This window comes from Macaca fascicularis, chromosome X, assembly GCF_037993035.2.
Source record: "Macaca fascicularis isolate 582-1 chromosome X, T2T-MFA8v1.1".
Classification (NCBI taxonomy): Eukaryota; Metazoa; Chordata; class Mammalia; order Primates; family Cercopithecidae; genus Macaca; species Macaca fascicularis.
The window spans coordinates 110,653,112-110,669,997 of NC_088395.1; the positions used below are offsets into that span (position 1 = coordinate 110,653,112).

At 39.3% G+C, this 16,886-nt stretch overlaps 1 protein-coding gene across 2 annotated transcripts in view; it reads left to right on the top strand.

The window, feature by feature from the left end:
• The first annotated feature begins 1,846 nt into the window (after nt 1–1,846).
• Nucleotides 1,847–16,886, top strand: part of FAM199X (family with sequence similarity 199, X-linked) — a 29,896-nt gene continuing 14,856 nt past the window's right edge. For both annotated transcript variants that reach the window (XM_005594268.5, XM_005594269.5), the window contains exons 1-2: nt 1,847–2,356; nt 11,354–11,573. In XM_005594268.5, the coding sequence (XP_005594325.1) occupies nt 2,160–2,356; nt 11,354–11,573 (417 nt within the window). In that variant the 5' untranslated portion in view covers nt 1,847–2,159. The remainder of the gene's footprint in view (nt 2,357–11,353; nt 11,574–16,886) is intronic.

Below are 16,886 nucleotides of genomic sequence, written 5' to 3' on the forward strand. Positions count from 1 at the left end.
TACTTATTAACCTGAGTACCTACATTGTCATGGAGCACTTGACTCTTGTTTCATTTGGCTAATCAAGTCTCTTGTTTGTGGGGACCAAGCCATGGCCCAATCAGCCTCATTGGCCTCAGACCCCTGGGGATTGGTGCATTAGGGACCATAGAACAAACCATCATCAGCCTCACTTCCAGAAGTTTAAATTGGTCAGCCTCATTAGATATTAATGAATGATTCATTTTGAAAGCCACATACACAATGCAACATACCTTCTTGCAATCTCAATGAAAGAAAGCAGGCATGCTCAACAGTCAAACAAGTAACTGAAGCAAGATAATGTATACATTTTAAAGGCACATTGGAAAAGCGGAGCTGTTTTCACTATAAGTTGCATTGGTAGGGCAAGGCACAGAGTTTAATACTGAATGGGGCTTGTTTTAGTGACAACCCCCACTTCTCTTGCCCTCTTTCTCTTCCTCCTGCCTTCTTTCATCTTTCCCCTCCTTTCCACCTATTTTAGTTCTATGCTTTCCTGAAGGATCAGTGTAGTTTTTTCATAAATACAGTTAATGCAAATAATTGCTTTTATTGAAAAATTGTGCTTATATGAAAATGTGCTTCCTTTTATAAAATAGTATTAGGTAGTTTTAAAGATTGTCTTCTTTGGGCAAAGTAAATTAGCAATCTTGGAGTTTCCTCTGCATATATATTTTTTAAATTTTACGCATCCAAGAACAGGAACCACTTGTCCAGAATACAGAGAAGAGAGATGAGATAAAGAGCAAAGCACAGGCCGGGCGCGGTGGCTCAAGCCTGTAATCCCAGCACTTTGGGAGGCCGAGGCGGGTGGATCACGAGGTCAGGAGATCGAGACTATCCTGGCTAACATGGTGAAACCCCGTCTCTACTAAAAATACAAAAAACTAGCCGGGCGTGGTGGCGGGCGCCTGTAGTTCCAGCTACTTGGGAGGCTGAGGCGGGAGAATGGCGTGAACCCGGGAGGCGGAGCTTGCAGTGAGCCGAGATCACGCCACTGCACTCCAGCCTGGGAGACACAGCGAGACTCCGTCTCAAAAAAAAAAAAAAAAAAAAAAAGAGCAAAGCACAGTATATGACACCTAACAAGTTGATTCAAGTTGAACAAGTTAAGCTCCATAATATATTTTCTACGGGAGAGAGGGGGCAAATTAGCAGGAGTGCCTAGGTCTCCTTTGGGAGTCAGGGAAGGCTTCACAGAGGAGATAACGTTTGAGCTGGAGTTTGAAGGATTAGCAGGGGAGAAATGGCAGGGCATTCCAAGCAGAGTGCCTACGAGCAAAAGGCGCAAAGCACAAAAGAGTACAACGTGTCCAGCAGCTCTGAGTAGGCGAGTGGCTGCAGCGTAGTGTTCTTGGAGTTAGGTGATCAAGGGTGACGGACGAAGGGACTATTTTTTCCTGCTTGGAAGATTTCTCCTACAGCTCATTGCACGGTGCTGGGCACACATTGCAGGAGCTCAATAAATACTTGTTGAATTGGGACAGGGTGATCGAGTGCGCTGGGAATCAGGGCATCTGGATGCTTTCTCACGCACCCGCAGTGTGACCTTGGCCAAGTCCCTTTTCTGAGACTGCGGTTCCTGCTTAGTAATCAAGTGCGAGTGAGAAAGCGGAGGAGGAGGTTGGCCAGAGGCGCCGAGCCCTTCTAGCGGCCTGAATCCCTGATTTGATGAGTAGAGGGCGGGGCGGGCCGCTCGGGGCCGCGGCAGGCGGAGGTTCAGTTCCTCCTCCGGTCCAGCAGGGGGCACGGGGAGTGGCTTCCCGCCGCCCTTCCCCTCCTGGCGGGCGCCGGGCAGACTGCTGCAGTCACTAGCATTGAGCGCAGTGGGCGGGGCGGGCCTGGCCGGGCCGGGCGGCGGCGCTGCGCTGACGGGCTGAGTCGGGCGGCGGCGGCAGCTGCAGAGGCTACCTAGGCGCTAACTGGGTGGCCGGTGGGCTGCTGTGGCCTCGAGCAGCCTCTTCGCGCGGCCCCGCACCCCGCAAGCAGCAGCGGGCCGCGACGCCCAGCCTGCCAGTGAGCTGCGGCGGGCACACCCCGGAGCGGCGGCGACTGCGGACAGGTTAGAGTGGGGGCAGGGGCGGGCGCGGGAGCAGCCCAGGGCCAGAGAGGGAGCCCGAGCCAGGCAATATCCAACCATGTCCGACGAGGCCTCGGCCATCACTTCCTACGAGAAGTTTCTAACCCCCGAGGAACCCTTCCCACTCCTGGGACCTCCTCGCGGGGTGGGCACCTGCCCCAGCGAGGAGCCGGGCTGCCTGGACATCAGCGACTTCGGCTGCCAGCTGTCCTCCTGCCATCGCACCGACCCGCTCCACCGCTTCCACACCAACAGGTACGAACTGCACCTGAGGGCAGGGGTGGATTTTCCACCTCTGCTCGCCCCCTTGCTCCTGGTCCTTCGTCCCGGGCTGCGCTTCCAGTCGCACCCTCCCCCACCTGCCTTTGACCAGCACTCATTCCCGGGCTCCTTCCCTGCCCCCCCTCCCTATTTTCACCCCTGCCCTCCGATTTTCCTTTCGACCGGCGTTTTACTCTCTTTTCCTCATTCATATTCTGGCTATAGCGACTCCTCCCTTCCCTACCTTCTTCCTCCCTCGCTTCCCTTCCCTCCCCCCATCTGTACCCTACGAATCCCAAACCCCCACCCTTGATTTTTAGATACGCCCCTGTTTCCATCCATCTGCAAAAGTTTAACCCCTTCCATTTCCGGTACACTGTAGAGGAATTTGGATGACTCAAGATCAATCCATAGATCTTTTGAAAAGTGGCGTTGAAAGATGGCACGTTTAAAGCTAGAAGCTTAATTTTCCCTATTTTTAACCTATCTCACAGTCCTGTTCCCCCACCCCCCGCCACCACCCCACCCCATTTTTTTTTTTTTTTTAGTTGAGCGCTAGGAAACTAGTCGATTATTTCTTTTTTTCCCCCCTCCTTTATTAACTGTTTGCCTTAGCGCTTTGGGCTCAGCCAAACTGGGTAAGCTTAAATCTGGAAGATTCCTTCATATGACATATCCCTTGGTTTGCTTTCCCTTTGAAGGGACAGAGTAAGGCTTAGGATGGACTGACTTACACAAATTTATTCAGAGGGTGTATCTCCTCCTAACTGATTTCGGTAGAAGGTAGTGTTCTGGAGACTTCTCTCATGCAAGCATTTACGTGTTAGATCAAATCTTGGGGGTGGGGGGATTTGAAGACGTCCTAGATATAGCCTCAACTTTTAATATAGGTGGATATTTGAGATATGTATACAAAGGGCTGGGGGTGTGTGTGGATAAGGCTCTAGGAGAGGGGTTCAGCTATGGAAAATACTGGAGATAAATTAAGAAATTTAGTTCTGACTTCTGATTCAAATTTATGATGTGAGTTTGATCAAATTCTTTCATATTTTAATGTCTTTAGCATATTTCTCCCCTCCCTTCCCTTAAATCAGTCTGTAGATTGAATGAGCTTCTACCAGGTACAAGGAATGTGTAAAAGATGTTTCTTACGTAAATGAAAGTTATAGTCTATGGGAACAAGGTGTTATAGTTAAATAATCAGAATATCAGTATAACACATCTCAAAAGGAAGTGGCAGTAAATTTATTATGAGTACTCTAAATCATCATTGCAAAAACTGAAGAAACAGTCCCAGAAAGAAAAGATTGAGTTCAAGGTCGTAAAACCTAGTCAAGCAAATCCAAGACTATTCCTTTGAAGCCAATGATTAAACCTGGAACAGAACTAATCGATCCCGTGTTACAAATAGAACTTACGGTTTCCTAGACCAACTCACAGAACCCTATTTAACCCCTGATGTCACTGTAATGTGAATGTAACGTATTCATGAAATCAAGTGTGCTTAGGGTTATTTATGTTGGAAAATAATATAAAAGAATACCTTTGTACATATTTGGCATTTAAGTTTTGCAGCCTTGGAGCAAGTCACATACCCAGGAAAGTTAAATGATTTCAGAATGATCCTGCTGGATGATGAGGGCAAGGGAGTGAGGGCAGAGGCTGTGGGTAAGTACTGCCAAAACTGGGTGGAGGTGATGGGGAGTGAAGCTATGAGAATAATATGTTTCTTACAACTTGTTCTGTTCCTCCTCCTCCTCCCGATTTTTTCCCTGTGTTTTCTTCCCCTAAAAGACTTTGGTGAGGTCAGGACTTTTTTTCAATGGGGCAGTGAGGAGGGGAGAAGGAGGTTCTTTGGAAGCCCCAGTTTTTCCAAGTCAAACATTTTTCCTAGTTATTGCCTGCTTTTTTTTTTTTTTTTTTTTCAACGTCCCTCTCCTACCCTACTTTTCACAAGGCTTGGCATGGTGGCAGGGGTTCTAATGCTCTGTATCCTTTTCAGCAGAGAGTAGGGGAAGCAAAATTAGCAATATTCACAGCACATGATGTTTCTGCCCTAGGCTACCTTGCCTTTTAAATCTATTATCCTTCTGGAATGTTCTGCCTTCTTACCCCTCCTCAAGATGGTGCTTGAGAGGACCATAGGCTTCCAGCCATTTCTTTTCAGGAAGAAATACACAGCTAAATCATATATTGGGCAAAGTTTAGGGAGTTCTTTTATTTTGGAGTGGTATGTGTCACTTTTTCCCTTCACATCACGTCATTTGCCAATTCAGGCAACAACCCAAAAATCAGATTTCAAATAGTTGTAGGCTGAAATTCTGCCTTGGGTTTAGTCATTGTAAAACAAATTTCATTGGAAGTAGGAAGCTTGTTAATTGGTAGATATTTGACTTAACCTTTATTTTGCTTCCTTCTTGATACCTGATAAGAAAAATGTGGAGATTTAAAAAATAATGCCCTTGATAAGGACTTTATGATTATGACAGTTTGTGCCTACTCATTTACTGGATTCTGGGCTATATTTGCAATTTTCATTAACAAAGACAGTCACAGCACTGAGGTTGAATGGATGCAATATTCAGATTTTTTTTTTAAGACAGAGTCTTACTCTGTCACCCAGGCTGGAGTGCAGTTGCACAATCTTGGCTTAGGGCAACCTCTGCCTCTTGGGTTCAAGCGATTCTCCTGCCTCAGCCTCCCGAGTAGCTGGGACTGTAGGCGCATACCACTATGCCTGGCTAATTTTTATATTTTCAGTAGGGACAGGGTTTCACCATGTTGGCCAGGCTGATCTTGAACTCCAGACCTCAGGTGGTCCACCCACGTCGGCCTCCCAAAGTGCTGGGATTACAGGTGTGAGCCACCGCGCCCGGCCCAATATTCAGATTAAAGTCATTTGTGGCGTAGGTTGGTATGTCACTGGTCTAGGTTCAGTAGAAAATACATTACGTGGACACAGCCAGTTTCCTAATCATTCATACCTTAAGACTTACATGGATTGGTCTAGAATTTTAGGAAAATAGAATAAATTTCAGTAAGCCAAAAAAGTGAATGAATTTTTTAAAAATGTGAAATGTCAGTGTGGAACATATATAGTGTTTAAGACATTTTCTTTCGTTTGGGGGGCAGTGATTTTCTGATGTAAATGGGGGCTTTCTCTTAGCACTTCCAAACTGTCGCATAAATCAGTTACTCAGTTATGTGATTTTAGAGCTCCATTTTCAATCACCATTAACCAGAAAAACCTAAAGACTATTGTGTGCCTTTGGTAACACCCATAGTTTTCCTATCTAGATACAGAATTAGAGGTGCAGAAGAGCTGTGGGTTGCAGGTGGGAGAACCATGTTGGAGAAATTTGGTTTGGGGACTTGCTGAGACAAGTCGAAAATGGGGGTTAGGATTTGGAGAAATATCCAGGCTAGAAATACAGATTTGGGAGTAATCAGTAGAAATCCGTGACGTGATAGAAGTGGAACTACAGGTTACAAAGGTTGAGAAAGTGGAAGCTTTTCAATAAATTTAGCAGGGAAGGAAAGGAGAAGGGGAGATGTTGTGAGAATTTGAAAGGGAAGTAAAGGTTTCTTTCTTTCTTTTTTTTTTTAACCTCATTTAGTTTTTCTTTTCCAAGAATAGAGATGTTACCTCCTTAGAAGCAGGCCACAGGAAAGGGAGAAATTGAAAATATAAAAGAAGATGGGATGAGAGATAGAGATGATGAACTCAGAAGTGCAAATGGGATCATTAGCCTTAGAAATGACACAGAGTGTTTTTTACTTCCAAGGCAATAAAGAGGGTGGGAAAGATGGGTAATGAACCCAACATGATTGAGATAGCGAGGAGGAAAGTAGGGAACTTAAGTGGGTAGAAGAAGGGGTTGTATATTCTCTAACTTGGAACCTTGGTGGTCTGTTGGACTCCAGAATAGCAGCAGAGGTCAGGTTGGCTATATGGGGATTCTGACAGAGAGTCAGTGGTGAATACAAGTACTGATAGGGCACTGTCCCCTAAGAATGAATGTATAGCATAGACTTCAAATGACCTTCATCAGCTTGACAGGACTTTATGTGCTCATTGGCTGGATTCTTATCTTCAGAAGTGGCAATCAGGTCCACCTGAGAGAAAAGGGGACTGCAGAGGAATGTATACATGGTGCACATGCTTTTCTTAATTTTAATTCTTAATTTTAACATTTAAATGGCTATTTACCAAAATACTATTGAAAGTCCTTAGTCTGTATATTCTTGCTGAAACACCTTGCAGAGAAATATTCTTGGCTTTATTTTTTTGTAAATTAAAATTTGGGCAGCAAGCCTAGTGATTGAGTTAAACACTGTGTTTCACTGGAATTCTTTTCAACATCTTTCACGATTTTGAAGAAAGTCTCCTTTGAGAGTAATATTATGGTTATAGCTAGAATCGAAGTGTTAGGTAGCTTTCTCTTAGTGGAATAAAATGTAAGGGCTTGTAAATTTGAATAGTTTAGTGCTGAGCACACAATGGACATTCATTACAAGTTTGAAACTGACAGAACAGTCTAAAAGAATCATACTTAAATTTTTATTTAAAAACTTATTATAGAAAACTGAGGGCATATAAAAAACTGTAGACCACTCATGATCCTTTTCCCCAAAGGTAACAACTATCAACATTTTAATGATGTTTCTTTTAATGTTTCTATGTACATATATAATTTTTAAAAATCAGGATCAGGCTGTATATACAGTTTGTGACCTGCATATTTGCACTTACATTGTTGGGTGTTTTCCTTTTGAATAGTCTGAAAATATGATTTTTAGTGATTATAAAAATACCATTCAGATATATCATTTAATCCCTATATTTTAGGGGCATTTGTTTTCCCTTTTGGACTATTACAAATAGTATTGTTTGAACATATTTGTATACACATCTTTTTTCCAAATTTCTATTTGGGGAAGGGAACACAATTCCTAGAAGGGGAATTACTAATTCCAAATGAATGAACCTTTTTAAACCTCTAGATGTACATAGTACTGCCAAATTGCTTTTAAGAAAGATTATGTCAACTTACACTGTCACTAGCAATGGATGAAAGTACTTCCTACTTTGTTTTTATCTATATTGCCTTAAAATTATGATCTTAAAAATTTGCAGATTAGAAGATACAAAAATTTTGCCAGGTGCATTGGTTCACACCTATAATCCCAGCGCTTTGGGAGGCCAAGGTGGGAGGATTGCTTGAGCCCAGGCATTTGAAACCAGCTCGGACAACATGATGAAACCCTTTTTCTACCAAAAAAAAAAAAGCAAAAATTAGCCAGGCGTGGTGGTATGTGCCTATAGTCCCAGCTGCTGGGAAGGCCGAGGTGAGAGGATGAATCAAGCCCAGGAGGTCAAGCCAGCAGTGAGCCATGATTGCACCACTGCACTCCAGCCTGGTTGACAGAGCAAGACCCTGACTCAAAAAAAAAAAAAAAAAAAAAAAAGAAGAGGATATAAAAAATGTTACAATCTTTACTAGTAAAAAATATTATTATTCTATTTTATGAATGGTTTGTTCAATTATGAGTTCAGTTTACTTGCCACTGATAATTAAAAACAAAAGACAAAGACTTCTGAGAACATTCAGAACCTTGTGATGGTTACAAATCTGAAAAACTGAGAAACACACTGACTTTGCCCAAAGGTAAGAGCACAAAATGAAGCAAATTCCTGACTCCTTTGGCAGTGATCTAATGGTTAGATTACTAAATATGGCATCTTTTTTTTTTTTTTAAGGAATGTCATTATTACTCATGGAGAGAAACACATTTCTACAGAATTTTTAGAAGCTAAAAAGAAATTCTAATTAAAAACAATTATCTAACAGTTTTTCCTAGCACTGAACATATTATTTGGTACATAGAAGATACTGACTAAATGTTTGTTGAATGAGTGAATGAATAAAGGGAAAAAAATCACATGTAATTCGAAGACACAAGAGAAAAATAGTTTGCTCAGGACATAATGTAGATAGGGCTTACTGTGTCCAGAATGTATTTTTGTTTTGTTTTGAGATAAGGCCTTGCTCTGTCGCTCAGATTGGAGTACAGTGGCAGGATCAGCTTGCTGTAACCACAAACTCCTGGGCTCCGGTGAACCTCCTGCTTCAGCCTCCTGAGAGTAGCTGGGAATACAGACATGTGCCACCTTGCTCAGCTCATTTTTAAATTTTTTGTAGAGACAGTGTCTCGCTTTGTTACCCAGACTGGTCTCAAAGCAGGGTGTGATTCCTCTTCATAACTTTTATTGCAAGACCTGGGATAATTTGGTTAATTAAAAATTTTTCTAAAATGAGGATACTGTTCACCTAGCAAGCATGTGATGAAAGTAATATTACAAGATATTCTAGGATTCTTAGATGAATTTTATTTTTTTTACTATCTATAAAAATTTTTTTTTTTTTTTTTTTTTTTTTTTTGAGACGGAGTCTTGCTCTGCCGCCCAGGCTGGGGTGCAGTGGCCGGATCTCAGCTCACTGCAAGCTCCGCCTCCCAGGTTTACGCCATTCTCCTGCCTCAGCCTCCCGAGTAGCTGGGACTACAGGCGCCCGCCACCTCACCCGGCTACTTTTTTGTATTTTTTTTTAGTAGAGATGGGGTTTCACCATGTTAGCCAGGATGGTCTCGATCTCCTGACCTCGTGATCCGCCCGTCTCGGCCTCCCAAAGTGCTGGGATTACAGGCTTGAGCCACCGCGCCCGGCCACTATCTATAAAAATTTATTGACATCTATTTTCTATTTACTGAATTATAATAGTTTGTGTGTATGTGTGTTTCAGTGTTTTAAAATGCTCTACCTTCAATTCAAAAGAAAAGGTACCATAAAGTTTTTCAGATTGTCCAAATTTTTTATGTAAATCAAGAACTTCTAAAAGATTAGCCATACAAAATGGAGGAAGTTAAAAAAATGAAGTGCGTAATTTGAGAAACAGTAGATTTAATGAAGGATGAGACACGACCTAATAATAGGTAAATAACAGACTTTTCATAAGGCAGTCATTACTTCAGGAGCTTGTTAGTACTGGAAATACTAAATCATTATCTTAAGGATTAATTCCCTATGCTACTGGCAAAGCAATGAAAATTGTCTTATTAATAGTATAAAACTAGTGGAAATTTACAAAAGAAAACAGATTGATAGATTTCAAGACCCAAAAAAAAAAAAATCCAACCAAAAACCCTACAATAAATACTGTAGACAAAATGTTAATATCCTTAATGCATAAATAACTCTTACAAAATTAGTAATGAAAATATTAACACATAGGAAAACACCATAGCAGAATAGCTAATAAATATTTAAAAATTTGATCTTGCTAGTAATTAAATAAATAAAACTTGATATAAAAATGTTTCTGTGCCAGTGCAGTGGCTCACGCCTGTAATTCCAGCACTTTGGGAGGCTGGGGTGGATGGATGGCTTGAGCTCAGGAGTTTGAGACAAGCCTGGGCAACATGGCAAAACCCCATCTCTACAAAAAATACAAAAATTACACAGGCGTGTTGCACCTGTGGTCCCAGCTACTTGGGAGGCTGAGATGGGAGAATCGCTTGAGCCTGGGAGTTTGAGGCTGCAGTGAGCTGTGTTTGTGTCACTGCACTCCAGCCTCAATGACAAAAGTGAGTCCCTGTCTCATAAAAACAAAAAGTTTCTGTCCTATAAGATAGGTAAAAAAAAATTTTAGCAGTTTTAGTGCTGTTAAGATTGTGGTGAAATGAGCACTTTTATATACTGCCTTGGGGAGTATAAATTGATGCAGCCTTTCAGAAAGGTGTTGACTAAATTGATCCTTAGAAGTGTTCATATTCTTTGACTCCGTACTTAGCTTTCAAGCAGCTGTGTCCTGAGATAATATATTTTGATAAATAATTATAAACAAGGCTCATCTCAGTATTATTTCTAATATTAAAAAATTAGAAACAACTTATGTATCTATTATTGGGGGAATAAAGTTAAATAAATTATGATACATTTAATACAATGGAATATTATATAGGCATTAAAATATTTTTAAGTAATATACTTAGGAAAATGTTTAGCATATTAATGTTAAATGAAAAAAGCAATATACTAAAATATATATACACAGAATGGTTGCTGATTCTGTAAAAAATATGTATGCACATAAAAATAAACTACCAAAATATTATAGATTAGTTACTGCTGGATAATGGAATTATTGATCATTTTATTATTCATTCCTTTCTTTCCAACATCTTTGCAATGAGCCTGTACAGCATTAATATGGAAAAGTTACTTAAATATAACAAACACTTCTTGAACATCTACCTGTGTAGATGCTTGTTGGTGCTTTTCTCTGCCCTGCAATGGCCCCACTCTTCCTTTAACAATAATAAAAGCTGTCATATATTGGGCACTTTTTATGTGTGCTGCAAGTACTCTGTATTCATTCTCATGTGATCATCACAGTACCTCCATTGGGACACAGACTTGGAGAGAGTGTTATTTGCTTAAAATCAATTAGCTAGGAAGTGACAGAGCAAGAATTTGAACTGTCTGATTCTAGAGCTTACTCATAACCACTATGCTGTATGTTTTGTTTGTGGATGAAGATTTTACTTTAGTCCTAATTTAAATACTACTTTCTTTTAAAATAGTGTACTACAAAAATTTTCAGGCAGCTACAAAAGTAGAGAGAAAAGTGTAATGTACCCCATGTTCCTGTCACCCAGCTTCAACATTTATTCATATATGGCATCATGCTTCATCTGTACCTCTATCCACTCCCCAACCCCTGCCTTATTTTGAGGCAGTTCCTAGACATATATCATTCATAAATATTTTAGTATATTTCCTTAAAAGGTAAGGGTTCTTTTAAAAATACAAAAAAAAAAAAAAAACCCTCACATTCCTTATACATGTTATAAATATGTCCTGTTAATTATATCTTAACATTGTGTGGATTCTGTAGTTCTTGTGATTTCTTTTATGTTGTGTTTTTGAAGGTGGAACCTAACTTCTTGTGGAACAAGTGTTGCCAGCTCAGAAGGCAGTGAGGAGCTGTTTTCATCTGTGTCTGTTGGAGATCAAGATGATTGCTATTCCCTGTTAGATGATCAGGACTTCACTTCTTTTGATTTATTTCCTGAGGGGAGTGTCTGCAGCGATGTCTCTTCTTCTATTAGCACTTACTGGGATTGGTCAGATAGCGAGTTTGAATGGCAGGTAAGTTTTTTTGTCCTTTTCTTGTCCTCATTACTATAGAAGTAGAACTATAAACTTCTCTTTTGATATTTTCATCTCTACTTCAAAGTAAATTTCTCTACTGTTTATCCAGTCCTGGAGATTCTCTTACAACGTGTTTTAAAGTTAAGAATTTGATCGGGATATCTTTATTTTTGCTAATGTACCTTTTAGATGCTATAGATCTCCTTTTGTAGATTTTTATGTTATTTAATACTTATGTAATATTACCATTATTATATATCATCAGTACCTTTCTATGCATGAATCCAAGCAAATTTATGCTTCCTACCCTATAATAAATAGGTTTTGTGTCCTTATAGGACACATATCAGTCACATTATGTATCTAATATCATAAACTGTTATTACCATAAATACATGATTTTTGGTTCTGTCATCAGAAATATATAATTTCTCATTTTGTATTCTGTTTGTATGTAGACATGTTTTTCGCCTGACACTTTTTTCTTGTGGCGTATATACCATGTAAAACGGCTTTGTGGTAAATTGTTTGAAAATGCTGCCTTATAATGAGTGCAGTTTGTCAGAAAATTTAGATTGTGTTATTACAACATCCATATTCTGATTGTAAAAACGATACATTTAAAGATGTTTTCCCTGCCTACAGCAAAGATTTTATTTGCTAGATAAACTCGAATGCCTGCTACGCTTGAAAGCTATCTGAATACTTGAAGTTTTATTCCAAAAGAGGAATTGAATATTATAATTTCAAACAGCTTTCAAATAATACAGAATGGCACCCAATTTAAAAAGTCTCCAAGTCCCACTCTACTATGGTTACCACTGTTAGGAGCTTATGCAGATTCAAGTATGTTTGCATACTGTTAAAAACACATGGGATTATACTTCATCCACTGTTCGGCCCTGTGCTTTTTTTTCAGCTAACACATCTCATTCTTTTCCATAACTGGATCATAATTTACTTAATCCATTTCCTAATTATGGCTATTTCAGTTTGTTTCAGTTTTTTGTTGTTATAAACGATGCTACACTGAAAAGATGAGATTTTTTTTTTAAGAAAAAAAGTAATTCACAACCCTTCCGTTTTTGTTTTTCATATTATTTTGGTTAAAAATTTTTTTAACTTTTTAAAAATTTGAGGTGAAATTCACCATTTTCATCATTTTGAAATGTATAGTTCAGTAGTTATTAATATACTCACAGTGTTGTGCAGCCATCACCACTACGTAATTCCAGGGCATTTCTGTCACCCCCAAAAGAAATCTTATACCCATTAGCACATAGTCCCAGTTCTCCCCTCCCCCTTATCACCTGGCGACTACTAATCTAATTTCTCTATAGATTTGCTTTTGTAGATATTTCATATAAATGGATGAATATGTGGCCTTTTGTGTCTGGCTAATCTTTCATTTGGCATAATGTTTTCAAGGTTCATCCGTGTTGTACCATATAACAGCACTTCATTCCTTTCTATGACTAATATTCCATTTCGTAGATGTACACTACCACATTTTGTTCATCCATTCATTAGCTGATGAACTTTGGGTTGTTTCTACTTTTTGGCTGTTATAAATAATACTGCTGTGGACATTCAGGTACAAGTTTCTATGTGGATTTATATTTTTAATTCTCTTGGATATACCCCTAGGAGTGGAATTGCTGGATCATATGATCACTTGATATTTAACTTTTTGAGGAACTGCTAACATGTTTTCCAGAGTGACTACACCATTTTACTTTTCCACCAGCAACGTATGAAAGTTCCCATTTCACCACGTCCTTGTCCACACTTGGCCTTGTCTTTTTGTTTATAGCCATCCTACTGGGTATAAATTGGTGTTTCATTATGGTTTTGAGCATCTTTTCATGTGCTTTTTGACCATTTGTGTGTCCTCTTTGGAGAAATATCTATTCAGATACCTTGCCCCTTTTAAAATTGTGTTATTTTACTTTTTATGTTTGCATTGTAAGAGTTCTTTCTATATGCTGGCTATTAGACCCTTATCAGATATATGATTTGCGAAGATGTTTTTATTCTGCGGGTTGTCTTTTTGCTTGTTAGTATTTATTCACTTGATAGTGTCCTTTGACACCAAAGTTTTTAATTTTAATGAAGTCTAATTTATCTTTTTTTTGCTGTACTTATAATATCATATTTTAAAAACTGTTGTGTAATCCAAGATGAGGAAGATTTTCACCTGTTTCCTTCCCAGACTTTTAGAGTTTTAGTTCTTACATGTAGGTCTTGATCCATTTTGAGTTATTTTTTGTATATGATGTGTAAGATAGGAGTCCAGATTCATTCTTTCTTTTGTGTGTGTGTGTGTGTGTGTGTGTGTGTGTGTGTGTGTCTTGTTTTTTGAGATAGAGTCCTGCTCAGCTCAGTTGCCCAGGCTGGAGTGCAGTGACGCAATCTCAGCTCACTGCACCCTCTGCCTCCTGGGCTCAAGCCATTCTCCTGCCTCAGCCTCCCGAGTAGCTGTGATTACAGGCGCCCACCACCAAGCCCGGCTAATTTTTGTACTGTTAGTAGAGACAGGGTTTCACCATGTTGGCCGGGCTCGTCTTGAACTCCTAACCTCAGGCAATCTGCTGCCTTGGCCTCCCAAAGTGCTGGGATTACAGGCTCATTCTTTCTTTTTTTAAGAACGGAGTCTCACTATGTTGTCCATGCTGGTCTCGAATTTTTGGGCTCAAGCAATCCTCTCACCTCATCCTCCTGAGTATCTGGGACTATAGGCATGCACCATTGCACCTGGCTCCCAAATTTTTTATTTTGTATGGGGGTATCCAGTTGTCCCAGCACCATTTGTTGCAAAAATTATTCTTTCCTCATTGAATCATCTTGGCACCCTTTTGAAAATGAATTAATCATAGATGTGTGGGTTTATTTTTGGACTCTGAATTCTATTCCATTGATGTGTCTATCCTTAAGCTAGTACCACACTGTTTTAGTTATTATAGCTTTTCAGTAAGTTTTGAAATTGAGATGTGTTCTCCCACTTTGTTGTTCATTATAAAGATTGTTTAGGCTCACATCTGTAATCCTAGCACTTTGATAAACTGAGGTAGGTAGATAGCTTGAGCCCAGGAGTTCAAAACGAGCCTGGGCAACATGGCAAAACCCCGTGTCTTTAAAAAAAAATGCAAAAATTTGCCAGGCATGGTGGTGTGCACATGTGGTCTCAGCTACTCAGGAGGCTGAGGTTGGAGGATCGCTTGAGCCCTGAAGGTGGAGGTTGCAGTGAGCTGAGATTGTGCCATTGCACTCTAGCCTGGGCAACAGAGCTATTTGGGGTCCTTGCAATTCCGTATGAGTTTTAGGATCAGGTTGCCCATTTTTCAAAAAAGTGTAGTTGGAATTTTGATAGAGATCACATTGAATCTGTAGATTGCTTTAGGGAGTATTGCCATCTTAACAATATTAAATATTCCAATTAATATGGGATGGAATATCTTATTTATTTAGGGCTTCTTTATTTCAATGATGTTTTGTAGTTTTCAATGTCTAAGTCTTACACTCTCTTGGTTGAATTAATTCCTAAATATTATATTCTTTTTGATGCTGTTATAAATGGCATTGTTTTCTTAATTTTATTTTCAGATTGTTCATTGCTAGTGTATATATAGAAATACAATTGGTGTTTGTATATTGATTTTGTATCGTGCCAACTTTGCTGAAGTCATCTGTTAGCTTTAATAATTTTTTCCCCTGTGTGGATTATTTATCATTTTCTATATTTAAGATCATGTCATCTATGAATAGAGATAGTTTTCCTTCTTTTTTCCTCATCTGGATGCCTTTTAATTCTTGCTTAGTTGCCCTAACTAGATCTCCTGTACAGTGTTTAATAGAAATGGTGAAAGTGAGCATCCTTGTCTTTTTCCTAATCTTAGGGGAGAAGTTCAGTCTGCTTCTCAATGTGGTTTTTTAGTATTTTGTTAAGGAATTTTGCATCTATATTCATAAGGGATATTGGTCTGCAGTTTTCTTTCTCAGTTGTGTCTTTGTCTAGCTTTGGTGTCCAGGTAATACTGTCCTCATAAGGAGACAGGAAGTTTTTCCTCTTCTGGTTAAAATTTTTTAATAAGATTTTCTCATTTAAGATATAAACTTTTTCATGATATTCATAATGAATTTTTCAGTGTTTTTTTTGTTTTGTTTTGTTTTGTTTTTTGGAGACAAGGCCTCGCTCTGTCACCCAGGCTGGAGTGCAGTGATGCAAAAATGGGTCACTGCAGAATTGACCTCCTGGGCTCAAGCAGTCCTCCTGCCTCAGCCTCCTCAGTAGCTGGGACCACAGGTGGGCACCACAACAACCAGCTAAATTTTTTTTTGTTTTTTTGTAGAGACAGGGTCTCACTTTGGTGCCTAGGCTGGTCTTGAATTCCTGGGCTCAAGCGATCCTTCCACTTTGGCCTCCCAAAATGGCGAGCCACCGTGCTCAGCCAGTGTCTCTCTCTCTCTCTCTCTCTCTCTTCTCTCCCCCCCCCCTTTTTTTTTTTTTAGTGCAGACTTTGTATTTAAAATCAGACTGCAACAATTCTTAGTAAAGCATAAGTCAGTTAGAGTCCTGATAATTCTAAGAAATATTTTTTCTGCTTATTTTATGTGATTTATTTAGAGTTATCATCCATAATGTTACAAGGTGGCAGACATTTTTAAATTTTAATTGCTGGCTCCTTCACTTATGTTGCGAGTAGTTAGAGTGGAAAACCATCCCCAGCCATTCACCGTTAATGTACATGAGTGACTATGATGTCAGAACAAAAATCATACCTGCCTTAGTAATGTGTTTTCCCACTTGTGAAATTGGAGTATGGATACTCTGTTACCATGGATATCTGCTATTTAAATATGCTGAAAGATTTAAAGTGCTGTCTTGTATTTGTGGGATTTCATAATGATGAGCAGTAAATTATCCAAGAAGATAATTACAAATTACATGTTAGGATTAATATGGATTAAATTCATTTACTATAGTTAAAAAATTTGTATTACTTCTGTTATGATTAAAAACTACATCTGTTTAAATCTTTCTTTTTAACAGATGTTTCGGTTACTACTAAAGTAAATATAAATGATTTACGGATTCTCTGGGAAGAAAAATGGTCACTACTTAGTAAGATGAGATTTTAACCTTAGAATGAATTAGCATCTTTGCATTTTGCTTTGCTGATAATTTTCTTTGCTTTCAGTCCTTTTGTTATTAAGGATATATTTGACTAGTCTTAGAGTCTGAGAAATTATTTCTATTATTGAGCAGGAAAGCTTAGAAAATTTAAACAGTGAGTAATCAGCTGTCACACT